The following is a 25,714-nucleotide window of genomic DNA, read 5'->3' as shown; positions in this document are numbered from 1 at the left end:
GTCTGATACTCTGAAACTTTCACCAATTAAATATTCAGACAATGAAAGCCATTGTCTTCAATGCCTCATACATGCCCTGTTCCCTACTCACTCATTCCAATCCCCTTCCTGTCTACTGTCTGAGGATGAACTAGACCATTCTTAACCTTGAGATCCATTTGACACTGAGCTGAATTTCGAAACCCAAATGGTCTTTATCACCATGGACACTTACTACCATCTTTCTAACATTTCCAATCTCCACCTTTCTCCCAGCTAATTTCCTGAAGAAAGTATTCCATGTTTATGCCACCTTTAGATTAGAATATTCCAACTATACAAGGCATTCTTAGGGTAGCACGGTGGTTCACTGGTTAGCTCTGCTGCCTCACAGTGCCAGAGACCCGGGTTCGATTCTAACCTCAGGCAACTGTCTGTGTGGAGTTTGCACATTCTACCTATGTCTGCATAGGTTTCCCATAGTGTTCAGGAATGTGTAGGTTAGGGCATTCGTCAGGGGAAATGTACAGTAATAGAGTATGGGTGGGATACTCTTCGGAAGGTAGGGTGGGCCAAATGGCCTATTACTACACTGTAGGGATTCTATGATTTTTGGCTGCATTCTCTGCAAATTTGAGCTTATTCAAAACTCTGCTGCCCACATCCTAACTGTCATAGCTCTTTTCACCATCATCCCTGTGTTTCCTGACCTACATTAACTCTCAGCCTACCCCCAGTAACTTTAAAATTCTCATTATCCTAGTTTTCAACCTGACCATGTTTTAATTCCTTTCTATCTTTTTAGCCTGCGCCAGTCATAGAATAATACAGTATGGAAACAGGTCCTTTGCCCCAAACTTGCCCATGCTGGCCATGGTGCCCACTCAACTAGTTCCAATTTCCTGCATTTGGTCCATATCCCTGTAAGCCCTCCCCATCAATGTACCTAGCCAAATGTTTTTTAAATGTTGTTATTGTACCTGCCTCAACCACTTTCTCTGGCAGCCCATTCTATAAACGCACCACTCTCTGCAAGAAAAAGTTGCCCCTCAGTCCATCATAAATCTTTCTCCTCTCATCTTGAATCTATGCCCTTTGGTTTTCAAATCCCCACCCCTGGGAAAAAGACTGTATACATTTCTCCTAACTATGCCCCTCATGATTTTATACACCTCAAAAAGGTCACGCCCCATTCTCCTACGTTCCAAGGAATAAAGTCCTAGACTGGCCAACCTCTCCCTATAACTCAGGCCTACTAGTCCTGCCAACATCCTTGTAAATCCTCTTTGAATTTTTTCCAATAGTACTATTTCTTTCCTATAACAGGGTGACCAAAACTATACACAATACTCTAGTCCTACAATGCTATAAGATCTCAGCACTGCTCTAAATTTTGGCTTCTTGAGCATTCTCAATTTTAATCACTCAACCAGGGACATGCTGTACATTCAGTTGCCAAGGCTCATAGCTCTGGAATTTCCCCATAAGCCTCTCTGCCTCTTTATCGCTCTCTCTCTCCTCCTTAAGACCTACCTTTTTGTCATGTCTTAATATCTTCTTATGTGGTTTGCTGGTAAACATTTGTTTAATAGCATTGCTGTGGAGTCCTTTTTACTACATTAAAGGTGTTTCTTTAATGCAGGTTACTGCTATAGTTCTTGATGAAAGGTCCAGATGTTAGCGTATATATATCTTGTTTTTCCTTCAAGGTGTATCATGGCACATTTGCAGCATTTAGGTACCATTCCAACAAATGTTTTGTGATTACTGCATTAACTACTTTATGAAAATAGTGTAAAGTTCAAGTGGTAGAAATATTTGTTGCTGCCAGGTACATTAATTAAGCAGGAGTTAGTGATATGTTGGTAAGTGTAGACTTCATTTTTCATGGTATGTTATCAGTTTTGTGGGAGTTCCCTGGTGGCTGGTTTTGAATTATTATCATTAAGTTACTTTCAGGAAATCCATTGCATTACTGACCTAAACAATTGTTGTATGAAACTACAGATGAGGAATGATATCGGACGTTATTATTTCATGCAGGAATGTTATAATTTATAAATTACCATAAGCAGAAAATTAAACTAAAAATGCCACCAACAGTGTCATCAAATCAGGATTATAATCTGTAAGCGTACCTTAGATCTGTTGACCGTGGTAATAGTTTCTTCTTTCCACTGAAATACCCTTCAAACTGTTCTATCTTCAGCCTATGACAGTAATCAATATACCCAGAAATCTCTTGTCCATGAGAATTGTAGTCTCGGATGAAAATTATAGACTGAAATTTGAAAACAAAATGTTTTAGAGCCTAAAATATTGAATTAAACTAGGCAGTCTTAATAAGCTGTTAAATATATATTATTCAGAAAAGATTGTAGGAACATCAAGATGCTATTTAATCAGTGCCCTTGGTTTGTTTATGCCTATTTAATCATGTGAAACAGACAACAGATATTATCCAAATTAGAAATGATGACATCAATTGCTTCCTAAAAGCAACAGTTTAAAATTACACACATTTCCTCAGTTAAGAATTGAGTTGTTGTTTGTAAGGATGGATATTTTCTTTCTCACTAACTAAATGTGTGGACAATTATGGAGATATTATAAATAAAATACTTATTTGCCTTCAAATTGATCACTGTGGCAATTTAATAAGCATCTTTGTTGAAAATTGGGGTCCCCTTAAACCTGTTAACTTTTCATTCCATATTTGATATTTTCTGTACAGCACGAGACCTTATCTAACTGTCGCATTGGCAACGAGCCTACTGCAAGTGTAAATAAATCTTTATATGACAGCAGAGGAGAAGTCATAGGACTCATCAAAGTCTTGAATCACAAACCACCTTTCACTATAATCAACGCATTGTATCAAAATAAGCATTTGTTCTTATAAAGAATGCTAAACTAACCTTCAAATGGAGGTGGGGAATGGGACAGTAGCCATCTGACTCATTAGTAGCTATCCCATGGCCACTGGCCAAGAGCAGTTGATGGCCAGTCCCCAAAATAAGTTATGTTAACCAAGACATGTGGGGAGGAACAGGGAGGAAGTTCCAGGGAGATGAGCCACACCATTGCTAAGTGGCAGACCACGATTTCTCCCAAGGGAAGAACAAAAACTATTAGTACCAAGACCACCAAAGTCTACTAGAAACTACCACAAAAGGATGTAAGACCAATAGGATGTGAGAATACCCTGCCTCGATTTCTCCATTCCACCGATGTCTCCAGAATTGGTCAAACATTCTCACCTGTATATTTCCTTTCTTTGCATAATTAATTAATTTATCACATTTAAACTGATGTTTCTCAATAAACTCTCAGAAAAATGCTATAAATCGTTGACTGCCTTAAATCAACAATTGGTGTCACTGTCATAAATCATGGGTTAGTTGGCTTTAATTTTGAAAAGCTTGAAAGTTAATTTGTAGTTAAATGTGTGTTCACTAACTTTTCAATAAACCAATGGCTTTCATGTATGCTAAATAGCAGGTGCAAGAAAGTTTTAATTGTGAAAACTGGGGCAGCCAGAGAATGATACAAGAAAATTATGATTCTATTCTTGATACCCTTCTGAATCTTGCTAGAAAGTAAGATTAATATAAAAGAAGTTCAGAATAAATTGGCCTACAGGGCCCGTGTGTGCTTTGCAACTGAATAAATAAGGAATCTTGGGAACAAGTTACAAACTTACAAAAGGAAAGTGACAGCTTGTGTGCAGAATTAAGAAGGGAGGTAAAAGCGTGTAATGAGGCACGCTACAAAAGTAAACAGATAGAGAAAATATAAAAACAAGATGCTGAGTTACGAGCAGAGAATTAGAGATTGAAAGGCGAAATGCAGGATGTAAGTAGTGCCTTGAGATAATTAATTTGACAAAAAATATATTCGTCCCTGAAGCAGATCACTTCTCTTGTATTGACAAAATTAAAAACTCCAGACAGTACTTTGCCAAAAGACTGCACAAATAGCTGTTTCTCTGCTAAAAAGATGAATGACCTTGAAAGAAGCTTGGACAACCAGCACTCTTCTGCTTTGCCTCTCTTGTACAGCAAGAGTGAGTGAGTGACTGAGTATAGTCACAAGAATCAAGGTGAAATCTGGGCAAGAGATAGATGAGGAGGGATTGAGAGTGTGGTGCTTGAAAAGCACAGCAGGTCAGGCAGCATCTGAGCAGCAGGAGAATTGACATTTATGCAAAAGCCCTTCATCAGAAGGACTTCAGGAAGCTCTTCCTGATTAAGGACTTTTGCCTAAAATGTCAATTCTCCTGCTCCTCGGATGCTGCCTGATCTGCTGGTCTTTTCCAGCACCACACTCTAGATTCTAATCTCCAGCATCTGCAGTCCTCACTTTTGCCTAGATAAGGAGGGATCCCTTACTGTAGTCAAAGGAGAGTTCACAAACACACCTTGACCCTTGTCACCAGCTAAGGTAAGGACCTTAAGGGAAGAATTGGGCATTACAATGACATCTGATATCCTTCCTATGCTAAAATGGGAAGTGCTTAGAAGCTCCCGCCTGAAATTAGAGGGTAATGATTTTAAACAGATTCTCCTAGCTGCCTGCTCTCTAGGTTTAAAAAGAGAACTCAGCTGGAATATTACAACTTAGGGAATTAGAGGAGGACATAAGGCACTAGGGGAAGTAGACAATGATTTCCATTCAGTATTAGTTTGAATCAGACAGTCAACCACTGGAAGTCCCTGTAGATTTGCAGAGATGTTTCTTGGTTGCTACAGAAAGATATGGTCAGAAGAGGGAGAGGACTCAGACAGTGGTGAACACTATGGCTCCCCAAGTTTTAAGGGCCTCTTTCTGAAAGGAACTTCAGTTAGCAGTCCATAGCATATTGGGTGTGTACAACAATAAAACAGTGATGTGGGATGAGTTGATTAATTATGCTAACACTACTGGAGGACACGCTGGAATAACCTTTGCATGAGTTTAGGAAATGCTAACATAGCAGCTGCTGAGATATCACTTGCCCTGCCATTATCCAAATTCACTGTTTCCACTGCAACAGGCCGAGTCACTATGCCTTTGAGTGCCAAGGAAAATGTGATCGGGTGTGACTCAAGTGAACAAGTTCTGCATCCCACCTCCTCCACCTACTGTACATGTAGGCTCTGACCCAAATAAACAGCATTTAAGGAGAATAGAGGTAGCAGTGGAGGCCATGAAACTGGGGTGAGAAACCTGACATGTCACTGCAGCGACAATCCAAAGTCTTACGCCAAAAAATCAGAATCCTTTATGATCCCACTGGTGTCCCAGGGAGAGATGTCGCTATACAATAGCTGCAGGAGATTAGGAGTTCATACTGATGATATTGGAGGCCTTCAGCAATCCATACTAGCTGACTCCCCCACAATCATTTTCCACAAGACCACACCCAGATTCCACAAAAGGCTGACCACAAGGTTCGACAAGGTTCAATACAGAGTTACTTGCCCTGGAGTTGAATATAGATAGCATTGCCAAGAACATAAACAGTGTCAAGCAGCAATCTGCAGTTGTAGAGGCCTTGTGGCCTTGAACATTCTTGGCAGAGAGTGGGCGATTCCAGCTGGTATAGGAGAAATGTTGAAAATATTTACCTCGCTCTCTCCGCCATTCCAACGCAATGAGGTGAAACTGGAATACAATGCTACTAGGACAAAGCTCGGGCAGAGACAGAAAAGGTGAGCAATAGACTCTCTGACACAGTTAGAGAAGAAATCACAATTTTGCATGAGTCAATGTTCACTGATGAGGTTAAAGAAACCCCTATGAAAATTGGATTGCATTCACAGACCATTCATGACAGTTACAATAAAAGCACCCCCTACATTCGACTGAGGTGAGTGCCTAAGACAGGGAAAAGTCAGAAAGTGTGAACAATTCAAGCCTTTTGAATCTTACTTCATTTAAAAAGTTCAAAATATGTCTTTTCTTTAAAGTGCTGCAGACAGGATATGTTGTGAAAAATAGTTTGGCTTCTTCTCAAAACATAGATAAACTTTCTTGGAAGACTTCCAATTTAAACTCAGAATTTGGAATGAGAAATATTTTGTTCATGTACTTTTTTTTTGAAGGTAATGTTAAAGAAAACCTTTTAGCCTTTTTCAAGAGTTTGTTTTAATAAAATAAGAAAATGTTGGCAGCTTTTTAAATAGAGTACATGAAATTACATGACATCACTGAGTGGCTTGGGCCCCGACTCTCCAAACAGCAGAGTTAACTCTTCTGAAATGAGTTTTAAGTCATTCCACATAGCTTCTGTGTGATGAGATACATAATTTTAGACAGGACTAAATTCTGAGTTTCTAATTTTACAGATACTTGTACATTATTAATCTACTGGGTATCTTTCAGAACCTCGGTGAATTTTGTTCCCTGTTGTTATACAAATTTCAAGAACTTTGGAAGTCTTGCTGAGACAAAGCTTTTGAGAACAGGAGAATGTTGAACTGACTGAGATCACTTATGTCTTCAATATAAACTTGGTATCTAAAACCACCAAGCATAGACATAATGTTTTCTGAACTTGGGATCGATAAAATTACTTGACACAAGTTGCTGTTCAAGCACGCAGCAGGAAATTCAATCGAAGTTTAAAAGGCAAAAAAAAAACTAAATTTTAAAATTTTAAATTAAAACAAGAGCCAACAGAAACAGCCTGAGTGGTTTTAATTGGTATATAAAAAAAGGAAAGGATTGTTTGGGAAGAAATTAAATTACCACTAATAAAACCTGTCAACCCATTAACATTACTGAGACTGTACACAAAAGAAACACTTAAGTCTATTGTTGTCATATTTGAATTCAGGTTAATTAAAAAAAAAGAAAATTGAGTTTAATGTAGCACTCTGAGAAAACTATGTTTTTTTTGTAAGAAAGTTCAAGTAAAGCAGAATTTGATAATGCTTGCAACAACTCAGTAACATTTGATCTGTTTTGACGATATTATGAAAGCACTTTCTGAGGTCAGACATTAAGGTTTTTCTGGAGATCCTGTATCAAATACAATGGAAATTAATAGGATGGTCCACTTAGAATAAAAGAATAGTAAACATAAAAAGTGACACAAGGTCAATTGGAAATAGAAGTGACTCATCTTAGATGAAATTAAATGGAATATACCAAATAAAAGGAGAGATAGATGAACTTAAATAATTAACAGCTTTCTCTTGGAGATAAGCGTGTCCTTGCTGTTTTTTTTTAAACTGAATTGATTAATTTTGTCACCAGCCGACACAACAGGACTGTCTATACACCTCCTTTCTCCAGAACTGCTCCAGGATTAGTAAAGCATTCTTCTCTGTCAAAAGATAATATATTTTCTTTCTTTGCCTAATTAACTAAATTGATGCTTCTCAATAAACTATGAGAACATTGCTACAAATGATCAACTACCTATATTAAGGAACTGTGATACCAAATTCCCTAAAATAAACTACTTCAGTATGCATCTCTCATTCTCAATTACAAAGATTTGCACAGTAGTGACACAATTCTCATGGAAGTGTATAACGTTTTCATGATTGAATCCCTTGGGTCAATTTGCCACATCAATAGTGATTTTGGTTTATCTACTACACTTACAGTTGCTATTAATATTGTTCCAAAGAGGCTGCTGACAGACAGAGGAGATACAGATGGGAGGAGTACCTCTATTATATAACCGAACACAGACAGGGTCCATGTCAAACATCTGAAACTAGAGTATGATTCATAATCAGTGTAATATATTTTGTGATCTTTCAACATTCACCTTACTGAGGTATCTATTCTACTTATAACAAATGGAACGTCAACAGCAACTGTGGAGCTAATTAGAAGGTTTGACTGGGGACTGTGGTGGAAGTGGTTGGAACTGACCTGCCCATGTAAACTGATTAGGATAGAGGGAAAGCATAACAAAATTATGAAATATTTACCAAAGTCTGTTTTTATATAGCTCACTGAAGCTTTACTTCTTTCCTTGTAACTATTAAGTCTTTAAATAATACTTACTATTGCAAACAGAAGTACATTGAACTAATATGTTTATAATGACTGTAGAAACCTGAAAGGATAAAATCTTATGATAATCTCAAACAGAATACTGTAAAACCGTTTATAAGTACCTTATTGGCTAAAGTGTCTTGAATTCTGGTGGACTACAATCGGACTCCAAACACTACATTGGACAAACAGGCAGAAAACTAGCCACCAGGATACATGAACACCAACTAGTCACAAAAAGACATAACCCTCCCTCACTAGTATCCTTACATATGGATGAGGAAGGACACCATTTTGACTGGGATAACACATCCATCCTAGGACGTCCAAAAAAGACATGCACGAGAATTCCTAGAAGCATGGCATTCCAACCGGAACGCTATCAACAAACACATCGAGTTAGGCCCCATCTACCACCCCCTGAGTAAAAGACCAGGAAGGGACTTCACCGCAGGAAATGACATCACTACAGGAAATGACATCACCAACCCAAAGAAACCGAAACATATAAATAGAAAGCAGGAATTATCAGCAGTGCTTTGCCTGAGGCCCAGTGAAGATGTTACCTAGTAGGGTGACGAAATGTCTGGCAATGAACCTTCCAGCTCAATGAGCAAACCTACATCCAGAACCTCAACCTGAGTTATAAATCTTCTCAGAACTCGCCAAGAGATAATGTTCTTCACATAATTCAACTGAATTAGCTTTATTGTCACATGTTACTCAAGTGAGTACAGTAAAAAGTTCACAAGTCGCCACTTACTTTGGCATCTTAGGTACAAAGTGCATAGGTACAGATTCTTCAGTACAAGTTATTTGGAGAAAAAATACCTCATGATGAAATTGATTTAATGAGAGCTGTATGAAACAGGTGCTTACTTGACAAATATATTTAAAACTAGAAAACTGATTGGACTATTTTAGCTTGATTTGTTCCCACAAAAGGACTTCTTTAAAGATTGTGTTGCTCAATATCAGTTCATTGACTTCATAAAACAAGATGTCCTTTACAGAACTCTGGAAATAATCTAACTCTGAAATAGGGAAATTAATTAGCCAATTTAAATATATCTTACTGAGTCCTTTCCCAATGCAAATTTAGATCATCACTTGGAAAATATAATTAATTTTCAGTAGATGATGTTGATAATTATGCCAAGAGAAACCCCAATAAGAACAACTTAGATTGACAAGCCAAATTCAATATCATGTTGCTCTGTGGCAGCAGGTGTATGAAAAAAATGGTTGTAATTTGTTTAGTAGTGTTGGTTTTGGCTATGTTAAAATTTAATTTCTTTTAGCCCAACCGACCTGCTTTTCTGTGACCTTTCTTGAACCTGTCAACCAAACTCAGATTAAACAAATTTTCATTTTATGAAAGACATTAAAACATGATTGTGACTGAATAAGTAGCACTATAATTGCTGAAAACCTTCAATCTAAATCAGATCAAATTTTCAAAGAATAGAAATGAGCAGAGGCTGCACTGAGCAAAAAACTAAAACAAAACCTCATGGCTCTCTCAGCCAATTTAAAGGATGCTTGAGCAAATTGACCATGTCACCTTGGAACAGGAAGTAGTTCAATTGGTTGGGGGGCAGCAATAAGGAACATAATTGTAGAAGTATTTGATAAAATGGTGAAGGGGATTGATACCATTCTCTGCAACAAAGAGTGAGAGTCCAGGTGGTTGTTTTGCCTGCTCGGTGTCAGGGCTTGGGACATCTGTTTAGGGCTGGAGAGGACCTTGTAGTGAAAAGGGTCCAGTAGTTTTGATCCATGCAGACACTAACACATAGGTACTAGAAACAAGATTCTGCATAGAGAGCATGAGGAGCTAGGCATTAAAATACAACATAGAATCTAAAAGGCTATAATCTCTGGATCATGACTGAAACTGCAGGCAAATTCGCATTGGGTACCAAATGTTTGAAATGAAAATGTGACTCAATGACTAATGTGAGAAATATGAGCTCTACTTTGTGTATATTGGAAACAGTACTGGAGGCTATATAGTTGGGACAGTCTACAGCTGAACCTGTGTTATTGTGCATCGTATAGACATTGAGAGGGGTTCAAACTAAATAATAGGGCAAGGGATCAAATTCAGAAAGATATGGTGTATTAAAGAGCTGATACCAAATAGTAACATGGAAAATGAGTGTCAGAGAATGACAGGAAGGAACTAAGGAAAAAATGAATGAGCACCAACAATCAAGATTAGAAGACAAGACTTCAAAAAGTCAAAATCAAAGGCTCTGAACACGAATGAGCATTCATTACAAAGTAAATGTATTGATAGCACACATTGAAGTAAATTGATAAGATCTGATAGACAATTCAAAGTCATGATTGTTGGATGACAAGGATTGGGTCTTAAATATTGAGGATATATGGCATTCAAGAAAAACAAGAAACTATGTAAATTTAGATGGGTGACATGTTAATCATGGATGCCATTTGTGCAATAGTTAGATATGATGTTGGTTCAGGAGATAGGTTGTAGATTTGGAAAGGAAGAAGGATGGAGAAGAAGAATAGGAAGGGAAAGAAGTAATTAGTTGCTGTGCTCCCAACAAAATGGCTCCCTAGCAGTAACTATAATGTAGAATAAAGTTTACAAAAAGAAATATCGAGTACTATTTTATCATGTGATTGGATGCCAATTATGAGATTTCTGTTCAAGACAGACTGTTTAAGGAGAAGGCAAAGTCAAGAACTGTCTTTTGGTTTGAGATTAAAGTAAAAGCTATACTTATTAGATTGGTATGGTAGCTCAGTGGCTAGCACTGCTGCCTCACAGAGCTAGGATCCCTGGTTTGATTCCAGTTTTGGGCGACTGCCTGTGTGGAGTTTGCACGTTCTCCCTGTGTCTGCGTTAGTTCATGATGAAAGGCTTATGCCTGAAATGTTGATTATTCCTGATGAAGGGCTGATGCTTGAAACATCGATTCTCCTGCTCCTTAGATGCTGGCTGACCTGCCATGCTTTTCCAGCACTACACTCTCAACTTTGTGTGAGTTTCCTCTGGGTGCTCTGGCTTTGTCTCGCAGTCCAAAGATGTGCAGGTTAGGTGGATTGGCCATGCTAAATTGCCCACAGTATCTAGGGATGTGCAAGTTTGGATTAGCCATTGGAAATTCAGGTTTATGGGGTTGGGTTTAATGCTCTTTGGAGGGTCGGTGTGGACTTGATGTACTGAATGGCTAGCTTACACACTGTAGGGATTCTATGATGATGATTATACAACAATAGTAGATACTCCTCAACATGTTAATTATATATACGTACCAGCTTTAACTTACAGCTCCATTATCCAAGGCCCAACATATCTTATTCATACGTTGAGATCCATCTTGCAGTCTGGTCTGGTAATGAGTTGTTTAACTCCATCTATTCTGTGCTATTTAAACTTAGTGATGTGCAGTTCCATGACATCGGGTTTGCTCCAGGGATCTGAAGCTCTTACATAACAGGGTCGTTCTGATAAAGGGACAGCAATAGACATAGCGGATTCTAATCTGCATATAATGCATATTTTGAACCTACGTGCAAAATTTAGTTTGGCCATAGTTGTCTGAATGAAGTGTTTTTAAAGTGCTTTTCAGGTAGTTTCTTGGAGCAGCATATTCTAGGACTTCCCAGGTAGCAAGTTATGTTAGATATTTTCTTATGTAATGTGACAAGATTAACTATGACCTGAGAGTAAAGACACTTGTTGGTAGTAGCAACTATAATGTACCTGAATTTCCATCCAAGTTGAACGATACAAGATTGGAGCTAATACTAGTACCTTAAAATTAAATAAGGGCAACTTACTAAACACGAAAGCTGAGCTAGTTGAAGTGAACTGGCATACCAGGTGAGGGAGAAACCAAGAGAAATGTTGTGGCAGCCATTTAAAGGGATATTTCACAGTGCTCAGAATATATATATATATATCTACTATATTAAAGGGAGGACTCACCTTCTCTGGCTAACTAAAGAAGTTGGGAAACCTCAAACTTAAGGGGAAAAAAACCTATAATTGTATAAAGATGACCAAAAGGACAGATGATTAGACAGAATATAAAGAACAGCAGAGAATAACTGAAAGGTTAATCTGAAGGAAGAATTGGAGTATGAGAGGAAGCTGCCTAGAAATATAAAAAATGGGTAGCAAGAGTTTCAACTGGTATGTTAGAAGGAAAAAATAAGTAAAGTGAGTTGGCCCTCTACAAATTAAGAATGGGGAGTTAATAGTTGATAAGGAAATGATAGGTCAAATGTACAAATATTTTGCTTCTGTCTCCAAAATAAATTCTAATAATATTAGTAAATTAGGAGGCAGAAGAGAGAAAGGAACTTAGTGAAATTATAATTACAAAAGAAACAGTACTGAGCAAACTAATCGAGCTGTGGGCAGACAAGTCTTCAGGTCAAGATGGATTCCATTGTACAGTCTAAAAGAGGTAACTAATGACATGGTAAATACATAGATGTTAACTTTCCAAAATTACCTAGATTCTGGAAAGGTTCCAACTGACAGGAATGTAGCAAATATAATCCCTCTATTTAAGAAGGGAGGTAAGCAGAAAACAGGGAGCAATAGGTCAAAATGTTTGATATCTTTTATGGGAACGTGTTAATATCGATGATGATAGAAATTATTGCTGGGCACTTAGAAAAGTTGGGACTCATTGAGGAGAATCACCATTAACTGGCTTTGTGAATGGGACATCATATTTAACAGATTTATTAGAGTTCTTTGAAGGAATAACACGTACTGTGGATAAAGTGGTACCTGTACAGATACTCCAACAGTTGGATTTCCAGAAGGCATTTAATAAGGTGTCATATTAATGATTATTTCAGAAAATAAAACCTCATAATGTATGGGTTGACATATTGGTATGGATAGATAGATGATTGGTTGACTAGTTGAAAATATAATTAAGCATAAATGGGTCTTTGATTGGCAAAATATGACAAGTAGAATCCCATAGGGCCTTAAATTTTATAATTTATATCATTGACTTGATGAGAGCAGCGAAGACACACTCACTAAATTACAGCCAAAACAAATTTAGTCGGAAAGTATTTTGTGAAGAAAACATAAGGAGTTGACAGACATTCATAAACTGGTCATCCAGTGGGCAAAAATCTAATGGCTGGTGTACAATGTGGGAAGTATGAAATTGTACACTCTCACAAGAATAGAAAAACAGAGCATTACTTAAATGAAGAGCAACTATGGGAACCCAAGGGGTTCTAGTACATGCATCCCAAAAATAAAGTGTTCAGTTACAGCATGTAATCAAGAAAGAGGTGCTATCTTATTTTACAAGAATAATTGAATATAAATGTAAGGATAAAAGTAATTATTCCAAATGCTAGAAATCAGAAAAAAAAGAAAATTGTTGGAGAAATTCAACATAATTAGCAGTATCTGTGGAGACAGAAACAAATTGTGCAGTGGCTTAGCTACATTGGTCTGGGGGCAGGGGAGAAGAGTGGCAAGGCAATAATGATAACAACTTGATTGTTAGGGGATCAGACAGACATTTCAGTGGCTGTGGGTCAAGGGTGTCATGGAATGGATGCAGTATATAGTTTTGGGGGGGAGGTTGAAGTGTGAGAGGTCATGGTCAACATTGGCACCAATGTCGTACATAGGAAGAGGGATGTGATCACTAAAGTAGAACTTAGCTCGGTAATTGACTAAAAACCTGGCTCTCTAAGCTAATGTTACAATCTAAGGATTGGTTCTAGTACTAGGTGCTAATGGATTTAGAAAAATTAACCTGTACTGACTGAATACATGGCTGTGACAATGTTGCAGGAGGAAAGGCTTTAGATTTCTGGGATATTGGGACATGTTCTAGGGCAGGTGGGACTTGTGCAAGGAGGATTGGTTAAACCTGAGTAGGACGAGGACTGGAGATTTGCTAGTTCTATTGGAAAAGGTTTAGACTAGCTTGTCAGAGAGGGATGGGAATCTAAGAGTGAATTCAGATAGGGTAAATAAGCCCATTTATGGGTAGTAGAAAAGCTGTAAATGAAACTAAACAGCAGTAGAAACAAATGCCAGAATCAACCAGTGTCAAATTATGGAATATTGCTAAAAAGGCAGAATTAAAAGCATTCTTCTCCGAATGCATAAATCATTTATAATAAGACTTACAATATAACAATAACAAATGAATGACTGCACTCATAGAAGTAAAATGATGTGATTATATTGCCATCATGGAAATATGACCGCAGGGTGACCAAAACTGGGAACTTAATACTTAACGATATTCAACATTTGGGGTGACAGGCAAAAAAGAGGTTGGATGACGCTGTTAATAAAGAATTAGTTGGATTAGTATACTAGTGAGAGAGGATTTCTAATCAGAAGACTAGGATGTTGAATCTGTTTGGGAGAATCTAACAAACAGCAAGGAGCAGTACTAGTGAAATAGTTTTCATCTTAAGAAGATTTGGATATGGGAGCAAAGAAGTCTTGCTTAAATTTTATAAAACCCTGGTGGCATGCTACCTGCTGCACAGTCTGAGTTGCTGTTCAATAAAGGGAATACAGCAGACATTCACCAGTCTGATTCCTGAGACAGTGGCACTGTACAAGTAGAGAAACTGAGGAAACTCGATCAGTATTCTCTGAAGTTTAAGAATAAGAGGTGATCTAAGAGAAACTATCAAATTTCTTAATGTAATAGATGGAGTAGCTGCAGAATTGATGGCTGTAGGAATCAAAACAAGGGGACACAGTCTCAGCGGGGAAGGCATTTAGTACTGAAATGAGGAAGAACCTCTTCACTCAGAGGGTGGCAAAGTTTTAAAAATCTCTACATCAAAAGAGTCTGGAAACTCAGTAATTTATTAAGTTCAGGACAGAAATTGCACAGTTTCTAGGTGCTAATGGCATCAATCAATATGAAGATAGTGTGGGGACAGGGCTTTGGTGTAGATTATCAGCTATGATGTAGAAGTAGTCTCAAGGGGCTACAAGGCCTGCTCCTGCTGCTATTTTTTTTTAATGTTTTTAGTTGAACAGAACATTTATTTTGTTGTTGCACAAGATAAAATATCTGGCAGCGTATTTAAACTACAATAATAATATGCATCATGTTTCGAATGTAAACATTTCACAGAATTGCCAACTCAAAAACATGAAACAGTACAGCACAGAAACAGCACATCAAATTTCTTGCCAAAGTCACCTAATCTTCTTACACACCACCATTTTTATTTTACAAACTTCTAATTACATAAATAACCTGAATTCAGAAACTCAATGCAAATTAGGTCAAATTTTTTCAAAGTACCAAATTAGGAGGAAAGATGGAAGCAGTTTTCAGAAATGACACAATGACTGAATGAACTAGATAGGTGAAAATAATGATAGTTAATGTGGACAACTATAAAATGCTACACAAGGAAAAGTCGACTTCATGCATACTTTGTAAATTGAGTCATAACAGCTAAAGTTGAAATCTTAACACTAAACATGTTCAGAACAGTGATCAACAAAGTCAATGGGATGTTGAACTATATAGTCAAAACAGAATATTAGTCAGAAAAGGCAAATGGAATGTTGGCCTTTATTTCAAAGGCCATCGAACATACAAATAGGGAAGTCATGCTAAAATTATACAAGACACTAATTACATCTATAATACTGTGAATACTTTTGGGCTCTTTATCAAAGGAAAGATATATTGGTATTGGAGACAGTCCAGAGAACATTAGGTTGTTCGCCATTATGGAGGGATTGTTTTTTGAGGAAACGTTGAGTAAGTTGGGTCTGTACTCTTTGGAGTTTAGAGGAATGAGGGGCTATTTTGTTGAAATATACAAGTTTCATACGGGACTTGATAGGGTAGATACAGAAAGGTTCTTTTCCTTGTGAGAGATTCTGGGACCAGTGGGCATAAACTCAGAATAAGAGAGGATCACCCTTTTCAGACAGGGAAGAGGAGCAATTTCTTCTTTCAGAGGGTAGTGAATTTGTGGAATTATTTATCACAGAGGGCTGCAGAGGCCGATTTGTTAAGTATATCCATGGCTGAGATACACTTTTATTCAAGGGTTAGCGGAATAGGTGGGAATGTAGAGTTGAGGGTTATCATTGAATGGCATAATAGTTCAATGGGATGAATGGACAACTTTTGCTCCTACACTTTATGGTCTTAAGTAATTAGTGATAAACTTTATAATGCTTGAGGACTGTGTCCAGTTCTGGTCTCTGGATACAAATATAAAACCATATTTATTCCACATGATATAAAACAAAATATAACAAATGTTCATACACTGAAAATAGTGCAAAAATGATTCAGTGTCAGAGGCCAGCTGTATGACAAAATATTGGAATAACTTGGTTTATCATCTTAAAAAGGTGGATTGTTAGGCATCTGGAGAAAGACCAGTTAATCTAATTTCAACTGTGGAGAAGTACTAGAACACTATAAGTTCAAAGAAGTAAAAGGTTAACTCAAGACTGATATTGGTAAATGTTTTGACACAAAGGAAATAAATTAATTTCTATCATCAGGCAAAAAATTGTGATTTCAATTTAACAGTTCATTTTACATCTTTCATGATCTTACTGTTCACTGATGTCAATAAAAGAAATTGAGTCAAGTCTCTGGAAATGATATTGTAACATCACTGCAAAGGTAAGATGTGCAATGATATCTTGGTATAATGTCACAATATAACCACCAGAGTAAACAAAACCTAGAGAAATAGAGTCTTCCTTGCTGCTGGTCTATAAAGAAAATTGGCAGGTTAACATGGCCTCTAGATGTTGGAAGTCTGTTTTACAAGAACTGATTGCCAAAGAGCATTTTAATGGCGCACTAAGATTCTGGCTATGCTGTACCTTAATTACAAGTGCTAGATAGTGAGACACCAGCACAATCTACTTACAACACAATTCACTAGCTTGAAAGGTCAAGCCTGGGCTCAAATATAATACATAACTCACACTGGATTCTGGGACATATTGTCAGGCTCAGCTGTCAGACAGCAATCAACATAGTGCTAACACACCTGAAGACTGCTTCTTTTTCACTGGATCTCAATACAGGTCATTCTGATATAACATACATTTCTTCAACGTGAATTGGCTATAACGCAACTGATGAGTTGTGGACACTGTTTGGATAGTGTGATCTTTCCACTGAATGGGTATAGTGATTTTCTATAGCGATCTTCTACAGCAAGATCTTCCACAGTGGGATTTTCTATCACGCGGGATTGCAGAATGACACAACCATCACCTTATTCTAGAAGCCCTGTGTAGGCAGACTTGCACTATTTCAGTGCTTGATTCTTGCATAATGTTTTAGTTAGTTTAATTTTCCCCAATATTGCATTAAACATGTTTGGTTATCTTAGTCACAGGTTTATGTTGGATTAGTCTTCCTGCAGCTTACTGTCAAGTTAAAGTATAAATTGCACAACTAGATATTGCTTATCATCTATTTTGTTCTTTCAATGACATGATAATCTTGCAGAATGGCATCAACACAATTTCTTTTTCTCATGGACCACAAATGTGATGGCCTTCAATATCAACTAGTCAGGTTTCTAAGTAATGGCCTCTGGGTGGTCACAGCATTAATTTGTGATCGACCATAGCAGTTTTGTGAGTGACTCTGCAAAAACTGAGTAGGTGTATAAAAGGATCTTTCACATACTTTTTTCCTCTCACTTGCTCTGCACCATCACATGGCCTGGCAGACATTCAGAACTGTATAATGTGTTTCGGTAGTACCCTGTCAGACAGCATTAGTCTTCCAAGACAGTGGAAATGTTCCAGGACGATAGCTAACTAGCTTCCTTTAAGGCAAACAATCATGTACTGTGAATGATTCTGCAGGTGTCTTGGGGTCTCAGCTGGCTGTTGTTTATTAAGGTGCACTGTGTGTGAGGAGGCAGATGAGGTTGCTACTGACAGCTTTGTGTAAATGTGGTAGGGAAATGGAAATATTGCTCTTCCAGGAACATTTGAGTACGGTGCTTTTGGTGTTTGTGACCTGATTCCACTACTGCTACTTGTTTCAGAGGGAATAGATTTCCACACAGCAGGCCCTGTGTTAAAGTATGCAATAGAGAAACCAGACATGTACACAGGTGTGCATTCACTTTGCCATCAAATAGAAAACCTTCCTAGACATCTTTCATAAAAAGCTACTTATTCCAGACCACCACATTTACTTAATAAATAATAATTATTGTAGTATAAAAATAAGTAAATCTTTGGAAAGGGAAGAGTGAAGATTTGGCCAAAAGGAAAAGTGGAAAATAACAAATTTATTCAGTTGGCTCATACTATTGAGATGAAGAGTGAAGTTGAGCAGTTTAGTCCTCATGGCTAGCTATAATGTAATGAAACGCTGAATTTATATTTCAAATATATTATCTATTTTTCAATCACACTATGTAAAGCTTCCTTTATGTTTCTAGTTATTGAATAAAAATGGTCACTTTATTCTGTAAAATTATAAGTTTACTTCAGAAATATTAGATATGGTGTGGGAGTTGAAAGGAGGATAAGTGATATGGAAAACAGAAGGACATTCCAATTTGTAATTAAATTGAAGAATACTGTATACAGTACCAGTAAGTTTTAAAACACAAGATGCCCACCAAAAGTTAGTATCCTGATATTTTAAATTCATATTTATTCCACATCATATAAAAGAAAATGCTCTGCCTGCCATGCCAGATCAGGGTTTTCCAAAGTGGCAGTTGGGACCTCAGGTGGGGAGGGGTCACAAGCTGAAATTTTGGGGTATCAGTTCTTACTGATGCAACAATTTACCAGTCTTTAATTGGGGTCACAGTGAGAAATAGTTTGAGAAGCACTTGACAAATATTTCCAGCATTTTCTGTTTCTATTTCATGGTACATAATGTTCTGCTATGGAAAACTCAAATCATTAAATTTAATCTTATAGATTAGAAACATGAAACTGGGAACTGAAGGCAAATTATTGGTTAGAAAATTGACTTGGTGTCAGAAGACAGTGAGTAGGGATAACTAACAGGCTACAAGCATTTAGAAGTTGTGCTACATTTCTACAAAGATCAAGTTAGATCACATCTGGAGTTGTTTCTTCAGTTTTGGGCATCATAAATCAGGAATTTTTAAAATAATGAATTCTCCACCCATCCCAAGCACTCCCACCATAACTCTAGCAGGAATGCAATGGAAGGGGTGGGAATTATGCCAGGGCCAAGATAGCCTAGGTCTCATCTCTAGAGTTCTTTCATACCTTTCAGGACTGTTAGCCTTTGATTGCCAGATACAAAGTCAGGGGTTTCAAAAGGAGCAAGGCCAGAGCAAGGACCATGGGGCAGGCTGCTCCTGCTAATGATATTAATTTAAAGTGCCTCAAATTCACTTTTTGGTTGTGGTGTGTTCATAAATCACATCTCGTCCATGTGAAGCGCCTTGGGTATTAATTTCCTAAAAGAGCCTTAGAAAAAAACCTTAATTTGCATATTTATGAAGTCAAAACCTGTTTTAGGTGTCAATTCAGGAATTCATAACACACCCAGTTTCTGACTGGATTGGAATTTTTTCAAATGCCTTAAGATTTACCAGATTTTTAAAATGAAATTGTTTTAAGTTATGTTCATTTTGTAAAACTATATAACAAGTCACGATAGCTTGGTAAATTGCTGAGCACAGTAATAGGATCAGACCATTTATTCTCTGCAGTTTTTTTTCAGAATTCAACAAGATTAAGGCTAACATGCGACCTAACTCTTTATACCAGCCTTTGCCCCATGTCCAATATTCATTCAGCTAAAAATAATGAATTGATCTCAGTTTAAAATTAACAACTGATCTAGCATCAACTGTATGTGTAGAAGAGAATTTATACTACACTGAACACACAGAAGAGTTTACTCCTGAAAGTCCTGATTCTAACTTTTAAGTTATGTCACCCTTAGTCCTAGACTTTCCAAACAGAAGAAATATATTGTTTCATATATCTACTAATCAGTTTTCCTTAACATTTTGAAAACGTTGAGCAATTCAACTCTTGATCTTCTAAATGGCAGTGAATCTGAATTTGTGTTAACTCATCTTGTAAGTTAACCCTTGGAGTTCAGTATAATTTTAACAAATCTTAGCTGCACTTCCTCAAAGGCCTGTATATCTTTCCAGATGGGTACAATGGAACAGGACTTGCTGAGGTGGTGAGGTTCCTCAATTCATTATGGCTCCAGATGGGATATCTCAAACTGTTAAGCTCCAAGAGAAGAGATGAACTGGCTCCCCTTCTTCAGTCACTCACTTTCTTGATTTGGAGATGCCGGTGTTGGACTGGGGTGGACAAAGTTAAAAATCACACAACACCAGGTTATAGTCCAACAGGTTTAATTGGAAGCACACTAGCTTTCAGATCAACGCTCCTTCATCAGGTGATAGTGGAAGGCTCGATCGTAACACAGAATTTATAACAAAAATTTACAGTGTGATGGAACTGAAATTATACATTGAAAAATTGATTGTCTGTTAAGCCTTTCATCTATTAGAATACAGTGATAGTTTCACTTCTTTCATGTGTAAGTCACAAAACCTTTTTTTTAAAGTTGCATTCTCGGGTTAGCTGTTAACAATGGTGATAGCTAGACAATATGTTGAAGGTGTTGGCCCCCTGTGTTCTCTGTCTATGCCATAATATTTAGATTGATTCTAATCTAAAAAGTGAGATAACAAAGTTTTACATAAATTCATGCAGTTTTTGAGCTCAGAGTTCTACATGAATGCATGCAGTTTTTGAGCAAAGTACAATGTAACTCTGCAAGTACAAATTCACCCTACAAAAATATGTGTGCATGTGGGTCTTTGTCTGTGTGTGTGTGTGTGTCTGTCTGGGGTGGGGGTTGTGAGTGTGAGAAAGTGTGTGTGTGTGTAGTGAGTGCATAGTGTCTTAAGTCTGTGAGGGGATGCATGTGTGAGTGTGGGAGTGTGTGTGTCTATAAGGGTGTGTGTGGGTGTCTGTATGCGCGTCTGTGTATACATGTGTCAGTGTGTATGTGAGTGTGTGTGTGTGTAGGAATATCTGTGTGTGTGTGTGTAGTGCAATGCTGATCACCTGTAATGTGACATGAACCCAAGGTCCCAGTTGAGGCCCTCCCTATGGGTACCGAACTTAGCTATCAGCCTCTGCTCGGCCACTTTTCTCAGCTGCCTGTCCTGAAGTCCACCTTGAAGGATAGTCACCCGAAGGTCCGAGACTGAATGTCCTGGACCACTGAAGTGTTCCCCAACTGAGAGGGAACCCTCTTAGTTGTGCGGTGCCCATTCATCCATTGTCGTAGCCTTTGCTTGGTTTCCCCAATGTACCATGCCTCCGGGCATCCTTGCCTGCAATGTATAAGATAGACAACGTTGGCTGAGTCACATGAGTACCTGCCATGTACAAGGTGGGAGGTGTTCCCACGCGTAATAGTGGTATCTATGTCCACAATCTGACACGTCTTGCAGCGTCCACCGTGACAGGGTTGTATGGAGTTGTCCTGAGAGCCGGGCAGTTTGCTACGAACAATAATCTGTTTGAGGTTTGGCGGTTGTTTAAAGGCAAGTAGTGGAGGTGTGGGGAAGGTCTTGGTGAGGTGCTCATCCTCATTGTTGCAGGTCACGAAGGACATGGCGTAATTTTTCAGCTCCTGGGAAGTACTGAACAACGAAGGGCACCCTGCCAGTTGCAGCACGTGTCTGTCTCCTGAGGAGGTCATTACGGTTCCTTGCTGTGGCACGTCAGAACTGGCGGTCAATGAGTTGAGCATCGTACCCTGTTCTTGCGAGGGCATCCTTGAGTATTTACAGGTGTCCACCTTCAACATATTATCTAGTTATCACCATTGTTAACAGCTAACCCGAGAATGCAACTTTAAAAAAAAGGTTTTGTGATTTACACATGAAAGAAGTGAAACTATCACTGTATTCTAACAGATGAAAGGCTTAACAGACAATCAATTTTTCAATGTATAATTTCAGTTACATCACACTGTAAATTTTTGCTATAAATTCTGTGTTACGATCGAGCCCTCCACTATCACTTGATGAAGGAGTGTCGCTCCGAACGCTAGTGTGCTTCCAATTAAACCTGTTGGACTATAACCTGGTGTTGTGTGATTTTTAACTCACTTTCTTGGTTGCATGCAACAAGGTTAATTTAGAGAAGATCCCTTTCTTTATGTATACATTTCTCCCAGACACAAATGAGCTTATGTTTTAATAGTGAATCTGTTAGTTATAAACATGAGAAAAATTAGTAATGCAACACACAAACAAAAACCCTTTAGAAATAGAAGGTGAGTCCAAAAAGACAGAAGTTAAACACACAGATATTTGATCAGTTTGAGTTGTTTGCAATAGCAGATAGTTGAATATTATGGGTGTTGAGGTTAGCGGTAGGGTTGATACTGGTTGCTGAACTGTTATCTACACAATCCTTAATTCTGCAGATTGGTTTAGATTTTGTAATTGTGATGCCTTTCCACCCTGATTGACTTTCAGCATTCAGGGTAAACGTGAACTGAATCTTTCTTGCCTTGTTTTCTTTTTAAATGGTTTGCAACATTCAAACTCAGAAGGTCCTTCTCTGCATTAGAGGGATAACTAGGGGATCGTTCTTTGACTGTGATCTTTACAGCAAGTAAATGGTCAAATAAAGGTTGGCACAGACAATGGCCTTCAGTTCCACTAGCCCACTTTGGTACATTTGAAACTAGCTTTTAAACCCCTGTTCTTGCATATTAGGACCATATCCACAAGCATCTACTCCCTCCACGACCGAGGCTCAGCAGCAGCGTGTACTATCTACAAGATGCACAGCAGAAATTCACCAAATTTGCATATTGTTCAATGGAAAAACACAGCATGTGTTAAGACATACAGTGCAAGTGGTGGTTTTTAGGTGAGCAGGGGGTTGCAGCCCTTCATAATTTTTGTAGTCACAAGAGATCACAGTCTAGTCTGTTTGAAAATTCATGGACATCTTTTAGGTATTACACCCAATCATTTCCTCCCAGATTTGTCTTACACCTGCAATTAATCATGTTGCTGTGACAATCTTGCTTTAAAAACATATTGTGAAATTATGTGCTAAAAATACATTCAGTATTTTGGTATTCTGACCTATCATCATAACCCAGGGGATAGGCCTATCCTATAACCAAACTTCTGCCCAATGGTCGAAGAATTTTCAGACCATTAGACCGTGACAGGTGGGAGCAGAAGTGGGCCATTTGGACTATCAGGTCTTCTCCACCGTTCAGTGATATCATTGTTGATCTGATTATCCTCAACTTCACTCTCCTGCCTTATTCTCATAACCTTTAATTCTCTTGCTGAAAAATGCCTATCTCAGCCTTGAATTTACATAATGACCCAATCTTAACAGCCCTTTGCAGTAAAGAATTCCACAGATTCACTACCTTCTAACAGAAGAAATTATTTTTTCATCTTTGTCTTAAATGGGTAGCCACTTGCTCTGAGACTATGCCTTCTGGTCCTAGACTCTGCTGCAAGGGCAACAACGTCTCTGCAACTACTCTGACTTTTTAAAAATTCATTTGTAGGATGTGGTTGTCACCAGCATTTATTGCCCGTTTCTAGTTGTTCTTGAGAAAGTGGTGGTGAGCTGCCTTCTTGAACCGCTGCAGTCCACCTGCTATGGGTTGATCCACAATGCCATTACAGAGGCAATTCCAGGACTTTGATCCAGCAACAGTGAAGGAATGGCAATATATTTCCAAGTCAGGTGAGTGACTTGGAGGGAAATTTGAAGGTAGTGGTATTTCCATATATCTGCTGCCCTTGTCTTTCTAGATGGAAGTGCCCGTGGGTTTGGAAGGTGCTATCTGAGGATCTTTGGTGAATTTCTGCTGTGCATCTTGTGGATAGTACACACTGCTGCTACTGAGCCTCGGTTGTGGAGGGAGTAGATGCTTGTAGATATGGTCCCAATCAAGTGGCTGCTTTCGCTTGGATTGTGTCAAGCTTCTTGAGTGTTGTTGGGACTTCACTCATCCAGACAAGTGGGGAGTATTCCATCACATTTCCTGACTTGTGCCTATATACTACAATATATAATAATGATTTGGCACTGGGGACCAAATATTTCCAAATTTGTAGATGACATAAAACTAAGCAGGAATGTGTGTTGTGAGAAAGATGTCAAACATTTTGAGGAGGATTTAAACAGGCTTAGTGATTTGGCAAGAACATGGCAGATGGAATATAATTTGGAAAAATATGAGGTTATCCCCTTTGGTAGGAAGAACAGATATGCATTTTATTTCTTAAATAGGAAAAGGTTGGATAGTGTGAATGTGCAAAGGGACCTGAGTGTTTTTGTCACTGAATGCTAACATGCAGTTGCATCAAGTCATTAGTTAGGCTAGTGGAGTGTTAACCTTTTTTGCAAGAGGATTAGAGTACAGGAGTAGTGAAATCTTACTTCAATTGTATAGGAGCTTGTTTAGACCACACCTGGAATTTTGTCTGAGTTTTAGTCTCCTTATCTCAGGAAAGGTATTCTTGCCATATTGGTAGTGAAACTTAGGTTTACAAGGCTGGTTTCTGGGATGGTAAGACTGACTTATGAAGTGAGATTGGTCAAACTGGGTCTGTATTCTCTAGAGTTTCAAAGGATAAGAGGTGATAGTCCAGGCAGAGGCAGGTAGCTGAAGATACAGATAGATATTCTGATGAAGAGCCACCGGGCTTGAAATATTAACTCAGGTTTTCTCCCAACAGATGCTGCCAGACGTGTTAAGGTTTTTCCAGTATTATCTGTTTATGTTTCAGATCACCAACATCCGGAATTCTTTGTTTTATTTTAGATACAGGTAGGATGTTTCCCCTGATTGGGAGTCTAGAACCAAGGAGCACTGTAGTGATTGTAATCAGGTCAGCCAGGTGGACCTTACAGAATATCTGGCTGATCGATATAAGCAGGAGTATCAGAAGTTCTGTTCACTCTGAGTTAACGCTGAAGGAGCCGGACATAAAAGTTTGAATATACTACGGACAGATTCAAGAACAGCTTCCTGCTGTCATCAGACTTTTGAACGGACTTCTCAAATGTTAATTCTCTCTCTGCAGCTGTTACACTGTTTTACACTCTGTTCTGCTACCCAGATGCACTTTGTATAGCACGAACTGCCTGTACAGCATGCAAAGCAACACTTTTGACTGTATCTTGGTACATATGACAACAATAAATCAGTCAATCAGGATCAGTGTCAAAGACTTGCCACATGTAAATAAAGGGTGACTTGGTGAGAGGATATTGGCCTTTGCGAAATTATTTCAACCACAACTTAAAAAATACGGGAATGTCCTTAACGACCAAGATGTGGAGAAATTGTTTCATTCAGAGGGTTGTAAATCTTTGGAATTCTCTAGAGTGCTGTAGAAGGTCAGTCTTTGAGTATATTTGGAATAGAGTTTGATAAATGTTTGATTATCAACAGGGTTAGGGGTCATGGGCAGTGCAGGTAAAAGGCACTGATCAGCCATGATCATATTAAATGGCAGAGCGAGCTCAACGGACTGAATGGACTAGCCCTCTTCATTTGTTCCGACCCTATCAAGACCCCCTAAGAATATTACATATTTCACTCGGCTACCTCTCATTCTACTAAACTTCAAGGAGTACAAATTAAAACTCCTCAACCTCTCATTCAAAGATGTGCAGGTTATGTGGATTAACCAT

At 38.2% G+C, this 25,714-nt stretch overlaps 1 protein-coding gene across 1 annotated transcript in view; it reads right to left on the bottom strand.

Annotated features, from left to right (window-relative positions):
- The window catches only part of cfap299 (cilia and flagella associated protein 299), a 694,354-nt gene that overhangs the window by 84,847 nt on the left and 583,793 nt on the right, over positions 1-25,714 (bottom strand). The window contains exon 4 of the mRNA XM_087989061.1: positions 2,118-2,260. Coding sequence (XP_087845187.1) covers positions 2,118-2,260 — 143 coding nt within the window. The remainder of the gene's footprint in view (positions 1-2,117; positions 2,261-25,714) is intronic.

Source organism: Chiloscyllium plagiosum, unplaced genomic scaffold (assembly GCF_037043375.1).
Source record: "Chiloscyllium plagiosum isolate Xiang-an unplaced genomic scaffold, Cpla_swu_hap1 HiC_scaffold_1, whole genome shotgun sequence".
Lineage (NCBI taxonomy): Eukaryota > Metazoa > Chordata > Chondrichthyes > Orectolobiformes > Hemiscylliidae > Chiloscyllium > Chiloscyllium plagiosum.
Note: the sequence above shows the minus strand (reverse complement) of the source record. Positions and strands in the feature narration are given on the sequence as shown.